The sequence below is a fragment of the Podarcis melisellensis genome (assembly GCF_964234715.1).
Source record: "Podarcis melisellensis genome assembly, chromosome: 16".
Taxonomy (NCBI): domain Eukaryota; kingdom Metazoa; phylum Chordata; class Lepidosauria; order Squamata; family Lacertidae; genus Podarcis; species Podarcis melisellensis.
Window position 1 is genome coordinate 21054453 of NC_138533.1, and position 19748 is coordinate 21074200.

Sequence of the window (19748 nt, forward strand, 5' to 3'; positions counted from 1 at the left end):
TTATTTTGCATTCACAACAGAAGTCTGTTCTGTTCGTCTGCAGTTTTCCTAACTGTTAGCTGCCTGCGTTATATCTGAGCTATTTTTTTTTACGTGAAGTAAAAGCCGCTTCCAGAAATATACTGGAATGTGGTGCAAGTTTAGCATTTGTTTCTGGGTGGTTTGCAAATTGTTTTTATTTTTCCCCTCCTCTGGGGTTAAACTAAGAAGTGCACAACTTTTTCCTTTCCAGGTTTTTTCCAAGGTGGGAGCCGTGAAGAGTTGCGCCATCTCAAAGAAGAAAGATAAAGCTGGTACGTCCTCTTGTCCAATTAATTAGCCCTTGGCACCTGTAGTCCAGGTTGGCAAAAACTGCTCTAGGGTGCATTCCACCTCCCTTTTTTGGTGAAAATAACAGGTGCTGGAACTCATATCTTGGTCAAAGGGTTACTATAGCAGTATGGATGCCATGAGCAGCAGAAAAAGAGTCAACATTACTTGGTACCATCAAGTACTGCCACAAAAAGCACCAACTTATGTATTCCCCCCAAAAAAATTATAAATAAAATATCATTGTGTCTTAAGAATCTTATTACAGCAGTTTGCATCAATATAAAAACATAACACAACAATGCAGCCATACCTTGGAAGTCAAACGGAATCCGTTCCGGAAGTCTGTTCGACTTCCAAAATGTTCGGAAACCAAGGCACGGCTTTCAGTTGGTTGCAGGAAGTTCCTGCAGCCAATCGGAAGCCACGTCGGACATTTGGGTTCCAAAAAACGTTCACAAACCGGAACACTCACTTCTGGGTTTGCGGCGTTCGGAAGCCAAAATGTTTGACTCAGAAGGAGTTCTACTTCTGAAGTACGACTGTATAAAAATATAAACAATGATGATGCTTATTATTAGCATTTCAGTGTGTACATGGCTCTTCATACTGAAGGAACCCAGGGCAGCAAACAAACCAAGAATGAAAGGTAAAATTAAAAATCTAGAAATGGTTAAAAGCATTATAAAGACACCAGTTCACAGGGTTGCCAGGAACAAGATATTTTAGCTGTCAAATGCCTCGGTAAACAGGGATGTTTTTGAGAGTCTTCCTGAGAGTCAACAGTGAGGGAGATAGATGCACCTCGCCAGGGAGGGCATTGCACAAAGGGGGAGACCCTGTCATGGCTCAATGCCAACCCCACCCGACCCCAGTGGCAGAACCACCAGCAAAGTTTCAGCTCGTTGGGCCAGTGCAGCGGAGGCTGGTCTGTTGGAGCGAGTGGGGCACTGCCCCACCTGCCTGCCTTTTTACGTAAAAACCAGCCCATGGGATGGACCCTGCTGTCATCTTCCTACTCTCTGTTTTGCTGTTGTGGAACTGAGCAAGCAGAAGGATGGGAACAAACCAAGAATTAATTGGCTTAGCCTGCCGTAGCCTTTGGCGCCACCTACTGTTGGCCTCCCTGCTTTCTGCCCTATCAGCAAACACCAGTCATCATGTCACTGTGGTCTCTCGCCTAGACAGCTTCCGATATTTCTGTCCCTCTAAAACTGGTAGGTAATGTTTTCTCTCCCCTCCAGTGCCCCCAACACTTTTTGCACTTATTTTCCAGGAGCGCTCCTTTCCATGGGGTTTGGATTTGTGGAATACAAGAAACCAGAGCATGCTCAGAAAGCCCTCAAACAGCTACAGGTAATGGCCGAACGCCTCTTCTGTTCCACATGCAGAGAGTGGGGACTGTAGCTTGTTAAGAGTGCGTGCTTGATGTGCTGAAGGTCCTGAGTTCAATTCTTGGCCCCTCCAGTTTACAAGGGACCAGGCAGGAAGAAAGGACTGTTCTCTGCCTGAGAGAGCTGCTGCCAGTCAGAGTAGGCAGTACTGGAATAGATGGACAAATGGTCTGACCTGGCGTAAGTCCGCTTCCTAAGTTGGGGAAGGGCCATAGTGCAGTGGTTGATCATCTGCCTTGCGTGCAGAAAGTCCCAGGTTCAATCCCTGGCCTCTCAAGATAGGGCCCTTGCCTTGAAACCCTGAAGGGCCACTGCCAGTCAGTGTAGACAAAACTCAACCAGATGGACCAGTGGTCTGTTTCTAGATATAAGGCAGCTTTGGGTGTCTTATACTTGGAGGTCTCTTGCATTCCCCCTTAGCAGTCTTTGCTTTCTTACAGGGTTGCTCCGTGGATGGTCATCAGCTGGAAGTGAAGATCTCCGAAAGAGCTGTCAAGTAAGTTCCTGACTTGGGAGTTGAACCTAGAATTGTACAGTTGGAAAGGGGACCCCAGGGGTCATCCAGACCAACCCCCTGAAGTGCAGGAATCGAAACCTGCTCCTAGCCTTGGCCAAACTAAAGCTCCTGCTTTAAAAACAAAAACAAACCAACCCAATTTTATTGAAGTAAATTGAACAAATCAATACAATAAACCTAATAGAGGTGCAAAAAACCCCCCCAGCAGTGCAGTGTATCCGGGAGAGACTTAATTTCATGTTGCACTATGGAGAGGGAGTCCTGTCTGTGTGTGCATTTGTTGTATATGAGATAAAACCCCACCAAACAGCATGGTTTTTTTCCAGGTTTTGCAGGCCTTTTATGTTGTTTTTTCAGCTAGTGCTGAACTCACCAGTATGGTGCATGCTCTAGCTATTTCCCGCTTGGACTACTGCAATACTCTGTACGTGGGGCTAACTTTGAAGGTGACTTGGAAACTACAACTAATCCAGAATGCAGCAGCTAGATTGGTGACTGGGAGTGGCCACCAAGACCATGTAATACCAGTCCTGAAAGACCTACATTGGCTCCCAGGACATTTCTGAGCACAATTCAAAGTGTTGGTGCTGACCTTTAAAGCCCTAAATGGCCTCGGCCCAGTATACCTGAAGGAGCAACCCCATTGTTCAGCCTGGACACTGAGGTCCAGCTCCGAGGGCCTTCTGGCGGTTCCCTCCCTGTGAGAAGTGAGGTTACAGGGAACCAGGCAGAGGGCCTTCTCAGTAGTGGCACCCTCCATGTGGAATGTCCTCCCATCAGATGTCAAGAGCTCACCCCTGTCTCTTTTGATCCACCAGATCAGCTGCGGTCTCAGCCCGGAAGAAGCAAACCGGCAAGAAGCAAAAGAGCTCAAAGATCTTAGTGCGTAATATCCCCTTCCAGGCAACCGTGAAAGAAATCAGAGAGCTTTTCAGGTAAGGAGGTATTTCTTGTAGCCACATTCAATGTCCCGTGTCTTAGAAGTGCAACAGTAGGGATTTGTTGATTCTGTTCAAGTTCAAGTCACCTAGCCCAGAGCGGGGCAAGTGCAGGTGTTGCTTAGTGACCAATCACTGCGGCATGATCCTCACATAGTGTGCTCTGATTGGCTGTGTAGTTCTGAGGGAGTTTTGTCTTTATACATTTCATTGAATGTATTCCTGCTATGGACAAGGCCTGGAGTATTTCCCCCTCAAGTTATATGCTGTTCTTGTTCAGTTGGCTCAGTACAGTGCTATCACGATCATCTTTCCTTTCTCCGGACTTCTGCCTGTGTTATTTCACTGGCTTTTGCGTCTCCCTGGACTAGCAAAGGGCACAAGCTGTGGCTTTCATTAGCCAAGTTGAACTGGCTGAAAACAAAGAGGGGGGTTGCCTTTAACAGGGTGTTGGGGTGGGTGTGATCTACCACTGCCTGTTATGGAATTGTATACTCTCGTTCAGGGTTCCTACCTGCCACGATCTCTTCAATGATACGCCGTTCCACCTCTGCACCCTCTGGTTTTCTGTCTCTCCCTTACAACAGTCTGGAAGAGACCCCATTGTTGGGTTGGAAAATAGAGACCCCCCTCTCCCTTCCACCCATCAGATGTCCTTGGGTGCTGCTGCCGATCAGTGTCAACAATATTGAGAGAGATGGACCCATTGGCCTAATTTGGGGCATTTTCCTCCCCTCAATTATGCCCTTCTGGAACTGAGCAGGGAGGAGGATGGAGCCAAAGCTAGCATTAGCTAGCTCTGCCATCTGCCATTGCTTCTGGGTCCACCTCCCTGCCTCCTGCCCCACCAGTCCCTGTGCGCAGCAGCTGCCGCAGGTTGTGATTCCTGCACTGCAAGGGGGGTTTGACTGGATGACCTTTGGAGGGCCCCTCCCTACTCTTAACAAGCCTGACCCCTTACCTGGCCAATCCCCTGGCAACGCCTCCCCAGGCAGGATTGGGCAAATGGCTGGGGTAGGTGGAGACCTCCAGGTATCCAGCCTGGGGAGGATGAAGCCAGCCCAAACTACCAGGAGCCACACTGGGATCTGGGGGGGCCACACAGGACTGCACAAAAGGTGCCCCCATTTGATGTGGGGAGCAGTCATTGCGTGGACAGACGGAGTCCCCCCAACCCCAGGCGACCCCCGAGCAGAATAATGGCTCAAGACAACATGCTATGGGATTAAAATTGCCCACAACTTTATTAAGTTTCAGATGTAGTTTATCCTTCCCAGTTCCCCGCCCGGGGATCTGGGAGACTTCAGGGTTATCCAGAATGCGTGGGGATTGGGCTGGCTCTGGAGAAACGTGTGTTCCAACAGAGAGCCCGCCCCCCGTTTTGCCGCCGTTGGAGGGGAGAGCAATGACAACCTCTCGGCGTATGGCCAATGCCTCCCCCCAATACCCCTTTAACGGGGAACCCTGGTATCACCATGGTTCTATGCTTTTTACACCCCTGTGAATAGAAGGGTTGTGTGGGTACCAACTGCTCTTCCTTTGCCGGACCGCCAGGGGGCACTCTTAGCCTTTGCTGGAGAGGAGAGCTCAAGCTCTCCCTGGAAGGCTCTTTGCTAGGCAATGATAGCTGCCGGGGGAGGTTAAAGGCTCTGGTCAGGTGGAGGTGGGAGAAACAAGGTTCTTGTGTGTGCGGAAGCCGGCGTCTGTTGCCTTAACCTGCATCCTTAGAAATGGTTGTTGGCCTGGGCCAGGGATGCTCCCCCCTGCATTGATGATGGGAATGGCTGGAGAGACGTTTCCTTGCTATTTTTCCCCTTCTGTTTGAGCTGGAGGAAGCGCTCATTTCCCCACCAGGATTTGCAAGCTTACAAATTAGCTGGGGGTGGGTGCGAGATGGCAGAGGGAGAGGGAGCACAAAGCACACATAGGATTTCGCTTCCCAGCTCGGAGCCAAAAGGGTGCCCCTCGCCTTTGTACCTTTCTCAGAAGCCACAAGTGTGGCTCAGAGCATCTCGGTGGACCCAAAAAACGCATGTCTCGTTTTCTCACCCTCCAGAGCGTTTTTATTTATTTTTTTTGTTTTTGGTTGTTGTTCCTGTGCTGACAGTGTGTAAAGGCTGAAGACTTAGAATTTACCCAGTGGTTTGGTTTTGGTTTTGATTTTGTTCGGGGACCTTCTGAGTACATGCCAGAATACAAAGACCAGCGCCCCTCGCCCCCTGCCTGTGAAACCCAGGAAAATTCAGGACTGGTGTCAAATCTATCTATCGCTCTTGTATTTCCTAGCGGGTGACTACAGTGGTGCCTCGCAAGACGAAATTAATTCGTTCCGTGAGGCTCTTCGCATAGCGTTTTTTTCGTCTTGCGAAGCAAGCCCATTGACAGCTTAGCGGATTAGCGCTATTAGCGGTTTAGCGGCTTTTAGCGATCAGCTGTTAAGCGGCTTAATGGCTTAGGAAAAGGGGGGAGAAGGGGAAAAAAACCCGAAGGAATTCGCAAGACTTTTTCGTCTTGCGAAGCAAGCCCATAGGGAAATTCGTTTTGCGAAGCGCCTCCAAAACGGAAAACCCTTTCGTCTAGCGGGTTTTCCGTCTTGCGAGGCATTCATCTTGCGGGGCACCACTGTATTTCTCTGTCTCTTTTGCAATGACTGCTGCATTTTGAACTAAGTGAGGGCCGGAGGACTGGTGATGACTGCTTTGCCCTTTGACTACTCTGCCTGCTCTGAAAAACAGGGGAGAAGGCTCCCAGGCGCAATGAGCCGAGAGGAGCATCGGTGGAGTCCTTCCCTTTTGCATGACAGTGGCATATACCCACCCCTTTTTTTGCTTTGCATATCTGCTTGTGAACAGGAGTTAGCAGTAGTCTTGCAGAGTGTGTGTGTGTGTGTGTGTGTGTGTAGAAACATTGGGATTGGGAAACGAGGGGTTAAAGAGAGCTTGGCCAATGTCCCATTTTAGAAGAACCTGGGGGTAGGAGCTGCTTCCTTGCTTGCTCCCTTGGCTAACCACCCATTAGTCTGACTAGGTTCCCACGTGCAAAAAAAGGCTTCTCTGAGCATGTGCAGAGTGCCTTTCCCTCCCCCATTGAGTAAGGGACAGTCAAAGGCAAGAGAGCAAAGTTGGCAGGAGCAGAAGCTTCATTCAGTCCCCATCTCACATTTAGAACTGTGGAACGCAGCACGATTCTAGTGCAGGTATAGCATGGAGAGAAATGAATGAGGTAGGAAAATGATGTGCTTGGGATCAGAGGTTATTTTAGGAGCCAGGGAGGAAAGCCACTAGGTAGGGGGAGTGGGTCATAGTTCAGTGTGAGAGCACTTTCTCTGCACGTAGACCCCAGTTCAGTTCTTGGCATCTTCAGGGGAAAAGGATCAGGTACCAGGTGACAGGAAAAGACCCTTCTCTGCCTGAAACTCTGGAGAGCCACTGCCAGTCAGAATTATCAATGCCCGGCTTGATTGACAAGTGCTTTGACCTGGTTTAAAGAACAAAGGAGGGTCTCCAGGTGCTTTAAATGGTTTATTATGAGCCCAAAGCATTTTTACGTGGGGTGGGTGGTGGGTAGAGGGAAATCATTTATCAGCATACAGACAACATAAAGGGAGGGGAAAGATAATTGGTTCGAAATACAATAGAGGAAAACTTGGAAAATGCAGTGTTGAAGGAGGAAGGTGGAAGAATGGCGCTCTTTCTCGCTTCATCTTTCAGCTCTATGTGCTTTTCAAGGCTCAGGTTAACTCTTCCGGGTGAGGCTCTTGCTCAGATACCTACAAAAGTGAATTTCGTGGGCATTTTCTCTCTCTTTTCTGTCTCAAGGGGTGGGGTCCGTGTGTGTGTGTTTGTGTGTGTGTACAGGAGCGGGCGAGAGAAATGACCAGAGTGGGTGGCACCCCCGTGGTACGACCTCAAAAATCCAGCTATGCCCATTGACCTAAAATGCGGATGACTGCTAGAGCAAGGGCTCTAAATGGATGGAGCTGTATGTGATTCTCAGGGACCCTCCTGCATGCCACACCCTCCCCCCTTGAAACTTTGTGCATTGAGCTTGTAGGCCTACAGGACAGTGCTACCCATGTTCAGCTGAATGTGCTTGGAAATCGCCCCTTTGATCGGGAACCTGAAAACTTGGGAGAGGATGAAACCTTGGAGCACCACTTTCCATCAGTGTAGACACTGCTAACTTAGATGGATCAATGGTCTGGCTTGATATAAGGCAACTTCCTATAATCTCATGTGATTTCATGATGAGAGCATGTGCGAATTTTGTATGGGACCTAGCCACAGAGACCCTGGGAATCTCACTCCCATTATCCTGGGTTTCTGTTGGTATGGGGGTGGGGAACCAGGTTTTCTTTTGCTTGTGCATGGATGGCTCCAGGTAATATCAACTGGTAATTTATTTTGCTTTTATTTGCTTATATGGAGTTTTAAGGATTTGCGAAATTTCTGACTCTTGTGAAAACCTCTGCCTTTTACTGTTATTAAGCTCTGTGTATGCAGTCTGTGATTGCTGGCTTTCATGCTGCATTTCGATTCTATGGTCTATGTCTTTTGTTACCTAATTGTGTTCTTAACTTCTGCTGAAGTACACCCAGAGATCTTTTGTCATTGGACAGCATCTAAGTATCTTAAACAAATAATTGCTCAGCTGTGTTTGGCGGTTTAGGTAGCTGTAGCTTAGACCAATATTATTTTACTTAAAACATTGAAATGTTTATTGTTATTTATTTATTCAAATGCTTGAAGATCGCTGTTCATCAGAAAAGATATCAAAGCGATTACGACAGAGGTATATATCTATACCATGAAAAACCATGTAAACATTTAAAATTGGATATTGAGTAACTGTTACGTGCAGATGTTTTCTGAATTGCCCGTGCATATAAGCTTGGCGATAGAAAAGCTTTCAGCAGGAGTTTAAAGACTAAAGCAGAAACTCTGTTGGCAGAGTATTCCACAGGACTGCCAATAATCTCAGTGGTCAAGTTTACATGTAAGGGTTAAGCCAATCCCTAAGGTACCCTGGACCTAAGTTGTTCAGGCTTTGTAGTAACACAAGACCTTGAACCTGTATTGGTGGTAGATGGGCAGCCCGTGCAAATATTTTGGCAATGGGGTCAGCTATGTGCCTCATCAGCTGTCTGGCCACCACGTTCTACATCAGCTGGAGCTTCCGAACCAGGCCCAAGGGCAGCCCATTGCAGTAGCAGACCCTCCAAGTGTCCCTATTTTCCAGTAATATGTGGGGGATATAAATAGTAAAATCATCATTATGTAATGGGACGTCCCTATTTTCATCGGAGGAATGTTGGAGGGTATGCAGTAGTCCAGCCTCAAGGTTATGTTGACATCTGCAGGTGTGGAAGTCGGTGTGCTAGACTGGCCATGTTAGTGGACTGGATGAGAGCCATTAAAGTGAAGCTCAATCCAGATAAGGCTGAGGCACTGTTAGTGGGCAGTTCCCTTCATCGGGTGTCTGAGACATAACATAGCCTGCTCATAATAATAATATTAATAATTTTATTATTCGTATCCTGCCCATCTGATTGGGTTGCCACTCTGGGTGGCTTCCAACATATATAAAAACATAATACAGTGGTACCTCGGGTTAAGTACTTAATTCGTTCCAGAGGTCCGTTCTTCACCTGAAACTGTTCTTAACCTGAAGCACCACTTTAGCTAATGGGGCCTCCTGCTGCTGCCGCGCTGCCGGAGCACGATTTCTGTTCTCATCCTGAAGCAAAGTTCTTAACCTGAAGCACTATTTCTGGGTTAGCGGAGTCTGTAACCTGAAGCGTATGCAACCTGAATCGTATGTAACCTGAGCTACCACTGTAAAACTTTAAACATTAAAAACTTCCCGATACAGAGCTGCCTTCAGTTGTCCTCTAAAGCTTGTATAGTTATGTATCTCCTTGACATCTGATGGGTGGATGTTCCACAGGGTGGGTGCCACTACCGAGAAGGCCCTCACTGCCTGGTTCCCTGTAGCCTCACTTCTCGCAGTGAGGGAACCGCTAGAAGACCCTCGGAGCTGGATCTCAGTGTCTGGGCTGCTCTTAATGCGGTTGCACACCCTCTGAAGGAGCGGGTCCATAACGTGGGGCTACTGCTGGATCCATCTCTGTCGCTTGAGGCTCAGGTGGCCTCTGTGGCCCAGCTGCACCCCTTTCTGGACAGGGATAGCGATAGCCTAACCTCTGGCTTAGTTTGCTGCAATGTGAGATATGTGGAGCTTTCTCTGAAGACAGTTTGGAAACGTCAGCTGGTGCAGACTTCAGCAGCTAGGCTGCTACAGGGGCAAGGCAGTTTGAGCAAATAACGCCAAACCTGGTCTGACTGCACTGGCTGCCGGCTAGTTTTTTCCCCCTTCTCTTTTTTGTTCCATGCACAGAGGAGCCCAGACCCACAGATAACAGCCTCGCTCCAGAGAACAAGGAGTCTTGCTGTCGGTTGTTTGTGCCGGGCAGCTCCTTCACTCTGGGCTTTAGAGCAAAGATATATATTCCAGAAGAGCATCTAAACAAAACTCAGCAGTGTCTTCGTTTCCCTCCTGCAAAACACACGCACACTGAAATGAACACTTCTCAGAAGTAGTTTTTCTCCTCCTGCGGTGACTGCAATCGAAATGGCAGTGGGCAAAGGATTTTTCTAGCTGGCAGCAGAATTGAAAACTCTCCCTGGTAGTTTTAGGTGCAAATGCAGGTAGACGGTGGCTGAGTTCTTAAAATGCCTAATATATATATGTGGGGTGTGTGAGTGTGTGTGTGTCTTCAGCCAAGCTCTGAGACAGCTGGCACCAGCTGGTCCCATTCTGGCACGGACAGACCAAAGTCGAAAGAATCAGAGGCAGGTGATGTTGTCAAAGGTAGGCTGGCAATCAGGTTCCCAATCAGCAAGGGAAGGCGAAGGACGGGCGGTCGAAGAAAGTAAGAAGAGGGTTCTGGATTAGGCCAGTGGGCCCATGTAGACCCACACCCTGTTCTCACAGTGGCCAACCATGGGGAAACCTGCAAGCAGGACCTGACATAAGAGCCCTCTCCCCTCCTGCAGTTTCCAGCAACTGGTTTTCAGGTGCATCACTGCTTTCGACCACGGAGGCAGAGCACAGCCATCATGGCCACTGATACCCCTCTCCTCCATGAATTTGTCCAATCCTCTTTTAAAGCCATCTAAGTTGGCGGCCGTCGCTGCCTCCTGCAGAAGCGAGTTCCATAGTTTAACTAAGAGCTGCATGAAAAAGTCCCTTTTTTTAAATCCTCCCTGAATCTTCTGCTTTCCATGGAGCTCCAGGCATTTCCTAGGTTAGGGATAGGAAGAACTCCTGTCTAGGGAGCTGCTGCCAGTCAGAATAATAATAATAATAATAATAATAATAATAATAATAATAATAATAATAATAATAATAATAATTCATAATAATAATTTATTATTTATACCCCACCCACTGTGGGTGGCTCCCAACTGAATGTTAAAAACACAATACATCATTAAACATTAAAAACTTCCCTAAACAGGGCTGCCTTCAGATGTCTTTTAAAAGTCAGATAGTTGCTTATTTCCTTGACATCTGATGGGAGGGCGTTCCACAGGGAAGGCGCCACTACTGAGAAGGCCCTCTGCCTGCTTCCCTGTAACCTCGCTTCTCGCAGGGAGGGAACCACCAGAAGGCCCTCGGAGCTGGACCTCAGTGTCTGGGCAGAACGATGGGGGTTGAGACGCTCCTTCAGGACCGAGGCCGTTTAGGGCCTTAAAGGTCAGCACCAACACTTTGAATTGTGCTCGGAAACGTACTGGGAGCCAAGGTAGGTCTTTCAGGACCGGTGTAATATGGTCTCGGTGGCCACTCCCAGTCACCAGTCTGGAGAGCATCGCACAAATCCGCAGAGGACATTACTGATCTTCATTGGATGTCTAGGAGTTCTAGTGTCAAGAGAAAAGGAGAATAACTTTGTCCACTTTCTCTCCGCACTGCACAATTTTATCAACTTCTGTCACGTTGCCTCTTGGCCCTCCTTTTCTCTAAACATCGTTCATTTGCTCATCGTCTTTTCTCTGCGGAAGATGGTGCTGGTTGTTCCGTGGGCAGTGGGCAGGTGAGCAGGCAGTGGAGATAACAGAAGGAAGAGAGGGTAGGTTTCTTTCAGAAGGAGAAGAGACCCACAGGTAGAGAGCATCTTTCCCAGTGGCCCCCATTCTCGCTCCCAACTCCCAACAGCTACCTGGGACCGTCGCCGGTGCTCCCCACAAATTTCCCAAACGGGGCGGTGTTCGTGCCGTGGCCCTGCTAGAGAGCTGCAGCAGTGCAAGGGTTAAAAGAGGCGAATGGAGGAAACAAGGTATTTCAGACTCTCATTATTCACTGCCAGCTTTCCCCAAAATGGTATTAATTTCGTGCTGTCACGCAGGACTGCATCGTGTCTGTTCCAGTGGAGCCTAGCAGGGGCTGGGTGGGGAAGGTGCACACGGCCTCCCTGCCAAATGGAAGCTTTTTTCTCTATTTCTTTTTTTCTTTCTTGAAGGAGCAGCTTTGGCTGTTTTTTAAAAAAAAAGGGGGGGGTTATTTATTTATTTTGCTTCTTCCCCATCCTGAGTACCTTTAACCTGGGAAGCTGGTGGGATTAGGTGCCTTGTGTTGTGCTTCTCCCTTCAAATTTCCCCCCACCCCCTCTCAGCTACACAACTGGTTACTCCAAAATTTCATGGCAGGTTGCAGGGAAGGCATATCCTCTTGAGAAATTAGGTGCTGTTGTATTTTACAGTGGTACCTCGGCTTACATACGCTTCAGGTTACAGATTCCGCTAACCCAGAAATAGTGCTTCAGGTTAAGAACTTTTCTTCAGGGTGAGAACAGAAATTGTGCTCCGGCGGCGCGGCAGCAGTGGGAGGCCCCATTAGCTAAAGTGGTGCTTCAGGTTAAGAACAGTTTCAGGTTAAGAACAGACCTCCGGAACGAATTAAGTACTTAACCAGAGGTACCACTGTATTTGCATTTAACCTCCTACACCAAGGTAACACCCAGCTCCATATATTTATCTGAGAGGAGTGAGGAACCCTGTGGGACAGTGGTTCCCAATGGGCTAAAGTGCTGTGGGCCCCCTGTTTTTCAAAAGCCAAGCCATGGACCCCCTACTTTTCAAAATTTTGATATCTCTGTGGTAGTTTTTGATATGTTACGTGAATGGTGCCACGGACCCCTTGTGGTTTGTGGACCAGCACTTGGGAACCAATGCTGTAGGAGACTATAACACCTGCCCTCATAAGCTGCTATATATGGTCTTTATACCCCTTAAAAACTCCCCTCTTTGTAGCCTGCAATTTTACCTATGGTTCCCTGAGGACTAGAACCATGCCTACATGACTGTACGAAGAATGAGTAGTCAGCATGCTGCTCTCTGGCTGTGGGACTGCAACTCTCATCACCCTTGACTCTTGGCCATGCTGGCTCAGGCTGATGGGAACTTGAAGCTGCTATTGTATTGGCCAGCCCTGGTGTAGATGTAATGATTCTAGGGGTTGCTCGTGCGTAGGTTGTCGCCACTCCTGGCTAGGTTACCTGGGTGAACCCTTTCTGTCTGGACAGCCTCCCACCTGTGGCTGTCTCAATCGCTGGCAGAATCCGTCAGTGGGCGTTTCTTGAATTTCTTCCAGCAAAGAAGTTCTTTGACGCCTAGTCTCCTCCTACTCTCCCTGCGTGGTAATCTTCTGCTCAGGGAGGGTGTGGGCAGCGGAGGACCCGTGCTCTCCCCACTGGTCTCCGGCGAGGAGTCCTGGAGCCCCCTCGCCGATTCCCCCTTCTGCCCCCCTTCTCCATTGGTGCTACGCTGATTTCCTTCCCCAGCAGATGGGCTGCCTCTCTCCCTACTAGGACCCTCTCCGGCACCCCTCTGGAGCCTTCCCTCCACCTCTGGCTCCGATGGCAGTTCCCTGACAGTAGAGAAAGACCAGTCCAATTTTCCTACCTCTTCTGCATACATTTATTCATGTTCTCATCCCTAAGCATTTACTGGGTTGTCCTATGTTTTGGCTACAGATAGGAGATAAAATCTTCTTTCCTTTATGTAAACAAAAACTTCCTGTATGAATAAAACAAGCATATTAAGGAGAAGAAAACAAGCATATCAAGGAGAAGATTAAATCTTTTTCCTTATCTGTGTTTGTATTTTATATATGCTAGCTGACAGTACTTCCTGGCATTGCTAAGGAATTCTTAGAAACCAAAAAACACTGGGATTTATACATGGATAATTATTTGTATAGCTTCTTAATAGGGCTGGGCGATATATCTTCCAAAACTGTTTTGAAGTTCCTATCTTGATATCTGTTTCATATTTTTTGACATGGCAATATATTGTGAATCATGATGTGTCGTCCAAAACCGGTTTCAAGTCCATATCATGATATTGGTTTCATAATGTTTGACCTGGCAGTATATTGTGAATCATGATGTGTGCATGCTATGCAAAAATCACAATGTGGGAGAAACCGCAAAGCTAGACAATGCCTCTACATAGCTCCATCCTTATTTCAGACACTGTATCGCAATATACAGTGGTATATCATGATGTTTAGCTGATGATATATTGCGATATTGAAAACCAGATATCGCCCAGCCCTACTTCTTAATGCTCGGGAGACGATGACACCTATTTCCATTCTAAGGCTGTTGGGTATGGCATACAATCCTGCCAAATTTTCTTAAAAGCATTGGAGTTTTGAAAGGTTCGCGTCTGCCATCTTGCTTCAAAATGGCGTCCAATTTGTAGCCGAACATAGAGAATAACCTGCTCCTCAGTCTCAGGAACCATCACGCCAAATTTTGTTACGATACCATTATGAGTTGTCTGAATGCATAGGAATTAGATGGACAGGCAGACAAAGAAACTTCAAAATCTATGCATGATTATAGATGTGGATGATTGAGGAGGATGTTGTAGATGATAGACATGAATAAGATCAGCTTTGAATTTGACCCAAAGAAGCTGAATGTTAGAAGATTCAGGATAGACGAAAGCAAGTTTGTCACACACTGTGTAGTTGAACTATGGAACTCACTTCCACAAGAGGTAGTGATGACAGCCAAGACAAACCTAGACAGCATCTTAAAAAGCAGAGACATCACCTTGCTGACAAAGGTCCGTATAGTAAAAGCTATGGTTTTCCCAGTAGTGATGTATGGAAGTGAGAGCTGGACCATAAAGAAGGCTAATCGCCGAAGTATTGATGCTTTTGAATTCTGGTGCTGGAGGAGTCTCTTGAGAGTCCCATGGACTGCAAGAAGATCAAACCTATCCATTCTTAAAGAAATCAGCCCTGAGTGCTCACTGGAAGGACATATCCTGAAGCTGAGGCTCCAATACTTTGGCCACCTCATGAGAAGAGAAGACTCCCTGGAACAGACCCTGATATTGAGAAATATTGAGGGCACAAGGAGAAGGGGACGACAGAGGATGAGATGGTTGGACAGTGTTCTAGAAGCTACTAACATGAGTTTGACCAAACTGCGGGAGGCAGTGGAAGACAGAAGTGCCTGGCGTGCTCTGGTCCATGGGGTCATGAAGAGTCGGACAGGACTAAAAGACTAAGCAACAACAGCCACAATGGCTGTGTTCTACCTTCCCTGACCAAGCCAGTATGCTTCTGAAGACCAGCTGCTGGTCTTCAGCAGTGGGAGAGAACTTTTGCCCCACCCTCACCACCTGCTTGTGGGCTTCCCATTGGGGCACCTGGTTGGCCACTGTGAGAGACCAAGATGCTGGACTAAATAGTTCTTTGGTCTGATCTAGGAGGGCTGCTCTGGGCTTCTTATGGGCTGGATTTGTCCACAACAAATCTCAGAATCCAGCCTCATTTGGTAAGCCACGACCTCTCAAAGCTTCGATTCCCCCACCTGCATAATGGAAACAAGAGTGGATCTCTTCTGCAGGGATGTTTGGAGCACCGATGCAATGTCTTCAACTATCTCCCTGTGGCGGCCACCACTCTTCCTCCACCTGGTACTCCTTTGTGTTTGTATGTGTCCACCTCCACCGACGATTAAGTGTTTATACCGCATCTTTAACATTTGCTTGGATATTTCCTTTTTATCCCAAAGCTACTCAAATTGGGGGGGGGGGGTGAGCAGCTACTTCCCCACACCTTTCCCCATGCCCCCTTGTTTTGTATCTCATTTTCGCACTATCATCGAGCTCTCCCCCCTCCTTCTCCAGCTCCTGTTTGCAAGGCTGTTTTGACAGCTTCTGTCAGTAAAGTGCAGCTGGCTGCCATCACCTCTTATTGGCTGCAGACACCTCTGGCATCATGCTGAATATGATTAAAATCTGATTAATGGCGGAGGGGAGGAGGCGAAGGAGGTGCTCCCCACCCCAAACAAGCCCCTCGCAACACCACCATCTTAAACTGTTTCAAAGGCCGCTAGGGCTGTTTGTATTTCTCCAAGCGCTGGGGCCCACAGAAGGAATAAACAATAGGATGTGTGCTAATGGCCCCTGGATAGTCTTTTCACATCACTGCTTTTGGGGTGGCGGAGTTGAGACTCTGATAGGTATAGCCAACATGGCGGAATACAAGTCCTAGTGTTCCTAGCCAGCATGGACAGTGAAGCTAAGAAGAGATTTATTGCTGGATCAGGCTGATGGCCCACCTTGCCAGGCATCCTGTTCTCACAGTGACCAAAAAGTGGGAAGGCCTCAAAGCAGGAGGTGAACATAGCTGTCATGATGATGATGATGATTTGTATCCCACACACCTGACTGGGTTGCACCAGCCGCTGTGGGAGGCTTCCAACATATATAAAAACACCATAAAACAGTAAACATTCAAAAGCTTCCCTATATAGGACTACCTTCAGATGTCTTCTAAAAGTTATATAGTTACTCATCTCCTTGACACCTGACATTCTAACAGGGCGGGCGCCACTACTGAGAAGGTCCTCTGCCTGGTTCCCTGTAGCTTCACTTCTTGCAATGAGGGAACTACCAGAAGGCCCTCAGTGCTGGACCTCAGGGTCCAGGCTGAATGATGGGGGTGGAGATGCTCCTTCAGGTATCCAGGGCCGAGGCTGTTTAGGGCTTTAAAGGTCAGCACCAACACTTTGAATTGTGCTTGGAAACATACTGGGAGCCAATGTAGGTCTTTCAGGACCGGTGTTATATAGTCCTGGTGGCCGCTCCCAGTCACCAGTCTAGCTGCCGCATCTTGGATTAGTTGTAGTTTCCGAGTCACCTTCAAAGGTATCCCCACGTAGAGCGCATGGATTTGCCTAATCCTCCTCGATCAGTCCAAAGGCCCATCTACCCCAGCTCCCTTATCTCGCAGTGGCCAAGCAGTTACCTATTCCTTAAAGAAATCAGGGTGGTTTGCAACAGCCATGCATAAAGCCATACAAATTTTAAGATCAGAAATCAGCTGTTATGGAAAGAAGTATTCTTAGTTGTCTGCATAAATAAGCCTGACACCATAGCAAAGTTTTCAGCTGGCTTTTGAAAGTTGAAACGGAAGGCGCCTGCTGAATCTCTATTGACATAGAGTATTCCACAGGATTGGGCCAATGGCAATAAAGGCTCGGTTTCTTGTTGCTATCAAATGAGCCTCAGGGAATGGACAACAATGTTCCTACAGATGATCTCAGTCATCAAACTGGGATATAAGGGTACAGATGGTCCCTGCGGTGCCCCAGACCTAAGTTGTTCAGGGCTTTGTAAATTAATGCAGGTTAATTGCAGAAAAGTTAAAATTAATAGCAGTTGCTCCTATATAGGCACAAGGAAAGGTGTGGTCCCTTTTTAGTACCATATTATAAAAACGGTAGAATAATATAGAGTGCATTTTTTAAAAAAGTCATCTAACAATTTGATAGATCATTCTAACATCTGTAGTATTCGATAAGTGGTTCCTTTTATTTTATCTGTTAAGAAGGTTACAGTCAATGTACTTGATGCTGTTTAGGAATTTTGAGAAACCACAGAATCAGTGCAGTTTTGAAGGTTCGATTCGCAATCTTGGTTCAAAATGGCGTCCAGTTGTATTGCAACATAGACGGAAACCTGCTCTTTTCTCCCAGGATTTTGTTACATAATCAGTGGCATTTTGAAAGTTTCAGTCTGCCATCTTGATTTAAAATGGCACCCAGTTGTATAGAAACATTAGGGGGGGAAACTCTGCTCCTTGATCTTAGGAACTGCCATGGCAGATTTGGCTATGATATCTTGAGAGCTGTCCAAATGCAGAGCAAGCAAACAACTTTCCAAAATATGTAGTAGATGTTACTCGGAAAACCCCATTAAGAACGATTGCCTCTGTGGCAGATGAGCTAATGACAGAGAATTTTTTCATTTCTCTTCTAAGGTTGTGCCAGATCTTTCTGGCTCCAGTTCAGTTTTCTGTGCCCATTTTCCTGGCTTTGAAGCCCTGAAGGAGAGAGCGAGCAACCTCTTCCTTTTCTTTTGGAGAATTATTTCACATTCCAAGATATTGCCATTTCTTTAATGGAAATGCTTAATGAGAATCCCCACAACCTTAGTGGATTTGCATTTATTTGATCTTCTGTGCACGTTTTCCCTGTTCCCCTCATTAAAATAATTAATCTAGCCAAAGTCGTTTTCTGGAATTATACAAAGTAAAGTTCTTCAAAGTCTACTTAGTTTAAAGAAAAAAGAAAGCATCATTTAATTTTTGATAAGGACACCTCCCTCCTAGGTTCATTCTTTTGCAGTTTGGTCACTATAGTGACCCACATGTGGCCACCTGGCTTCTGTAAAACTCGTCTTCAGTTTCAGTGACCAAATCAGGTGTGGATGGGCGTAAGTAACCTGTTGCATTACATCTGAACAATTACTCGCTGCTGAAATTCCCCAGAAACCGCTCCTGTAATAACTAGTACGATGACTCCCAAACTGTATTCCAGGGTGAGTATTTCAATTAAATATGAGCCTCAGTTGCCCATCCAGAGTCGAGGAGCCTATGATAATTGCATTGCAGGACATTGGACTAGATTACTTCCACCTCTAAAGCTCTTGGATCCTTGTCATGGCAGGGGTGATCTTAGACCCCAGCATCCCAGCCCACATCCCAGCTACAGGACTAAGTGGTCCCAGCTCAATATCCACGGGCAGCTTCCATGTCTTTGCCACTTTATGCAGCATGGCACAGGCCACCACCAGCCAGGACACCCTCCTTGGCCCTGGCCATGCCACCTCGGGAGCCCTCGCCAACGTGTAGCCATCAATCTTACAGCAGCCCCCTCCCACGATTCCTGAAGACCAGAATTCCCCACCCGTGGTGGGGCAGAGACTCACCCCCTCCGATGATGGTTGATGAAGGGGACAGCAAAGGTGAAGGCGGCGCCACCAGCTGTGTTGATGGTGCCACGGTTGACAGTTCAGTTGGTGACATGGAGGGGCCTGTGGCCATGCCCTCTCCTGTTCCCCCTCCCTACCCAGCCTGTGTCATGGAAGTAGGGCCCAGTTCAGGTTTGATTTGCCTTGGCTGCCTGTTTGTAGTCTTAATAATGCCTTCATTTCTCTGGTTATTAATATGCTGGGCCCGGGAGTAACCCGAGCAACACTGTCCAGGTCCGGTCCTAAATCCAGGGGTTCCGTGAGGAGTCAGTCCGACAGGGCCAAGGCAGGACATGAGGCAGGAAACCAGGCAAGGTCAGGTACAGGGTCTCAGGCAGGTACTAGCAAACAGCAGTGTTGCTCCTGCAACCTGGGGCGGGGTCCGACTGCCCTTTATCTTTGTCGGGGTAACGGGTGGTCCTGCTCCCCCGGTGACTCACCTCCCTGTTTTGCCCGAAGGCGAGCACTCCTCCTGCGAGTACTCAGGTCTCTTTCTCTCAGACTTTAGTCTCTGCAGCTCGGGAGATGTCAGTGGGTTACTAGACCCAGAAGCTGCCTCAGCTTCTCCTGACCCAACTGGTAGTGGAGCAGCTGTAAGTGATTACCCAGCTGAAGGCACCAAGGTATTCCCTGTATCTGGAGCCAGGGCAGGCTCAGGCCCCTGACTCGGCCCAGCAGGTGCTTGTTGCAAGGGAACGTGTGCAGACTGAGGCTCTTCGGAATCAGGCCCCAGACTTGGCTCAGATGCCACCTGAGGCAAAGGATCCGGTGCGGACTGAGACTCCTCTGGTTCCGAGCCTGAGTCCCAGGCCATCACAATTAAGCACGGAGCCTCCCAAATCTACCCCTTTCCTTAGATATGGGCATGGGGCGGAGGGAAGAGAGTCTTGTGCTAGCAGGACAACTGAGATCCCTTGGGCAACACCACCCAGCAGCACCCACCCCTACCCATTCACCCACCTCCTCCTTGGTTAAATTATTCCGTGGGAGCCGCTCTGGAGTGCTAAATTACTGTGACAGTTGTAGCAACGCAGACGTACCTGTCTCTGCCTGTCATTCTCCGCTCCAGCTGCGGCTGAGAAGCTGTCAAGAAGTAATCATTCGGGGAGTGGGCTGTTGGAGAGGGTGGTGGGCCGGCAGGGGCTGGCTGGGAGCTGAGACAATGCAGCATGGATTCCAATTTTGAGAAAATTGGCCCAGGTTATTAAGTCTTAGGAAGCTGCCTTATATTGAATCTGAGCATTGGTCC

The 19748-nt window shown here is 47.9% G+C and overlaps 1 protein-coding gene across 2 annotated transcripts in view; it reads left to right on the plus strand.

Annotated features, from left to right (window-relative positions):
- The window catches only part of RBM19 (RNA binding motif protein 19), a 101972-nt gene that overhangs the window by 25799 nt on the left and 56425 nt on the right, over positions 1–19748 (plus strand). Inside the window, exons 18-21 of one of the 2 annotated variants that reach the window (XM_081892280.1) lie at positions 233–293; positions 1586–1665; positions 2144–2199; positions 3039–3155. In XM_081892280.1, the coding sequence (XP_081748406.1) occupies positions 233–293; positions 1586–1665; positions 2144–2199; positions 3039–3155 (314 nt within the window). Of the gene's footprint in view, positions 1–232; positions 294–1585; positions 1666–2143; positions 2200–3038; positions 3156–19748 lie in introns of those variants that run through there. The other variant, XR_014163673.1, reaches the window with a different exon arrangement.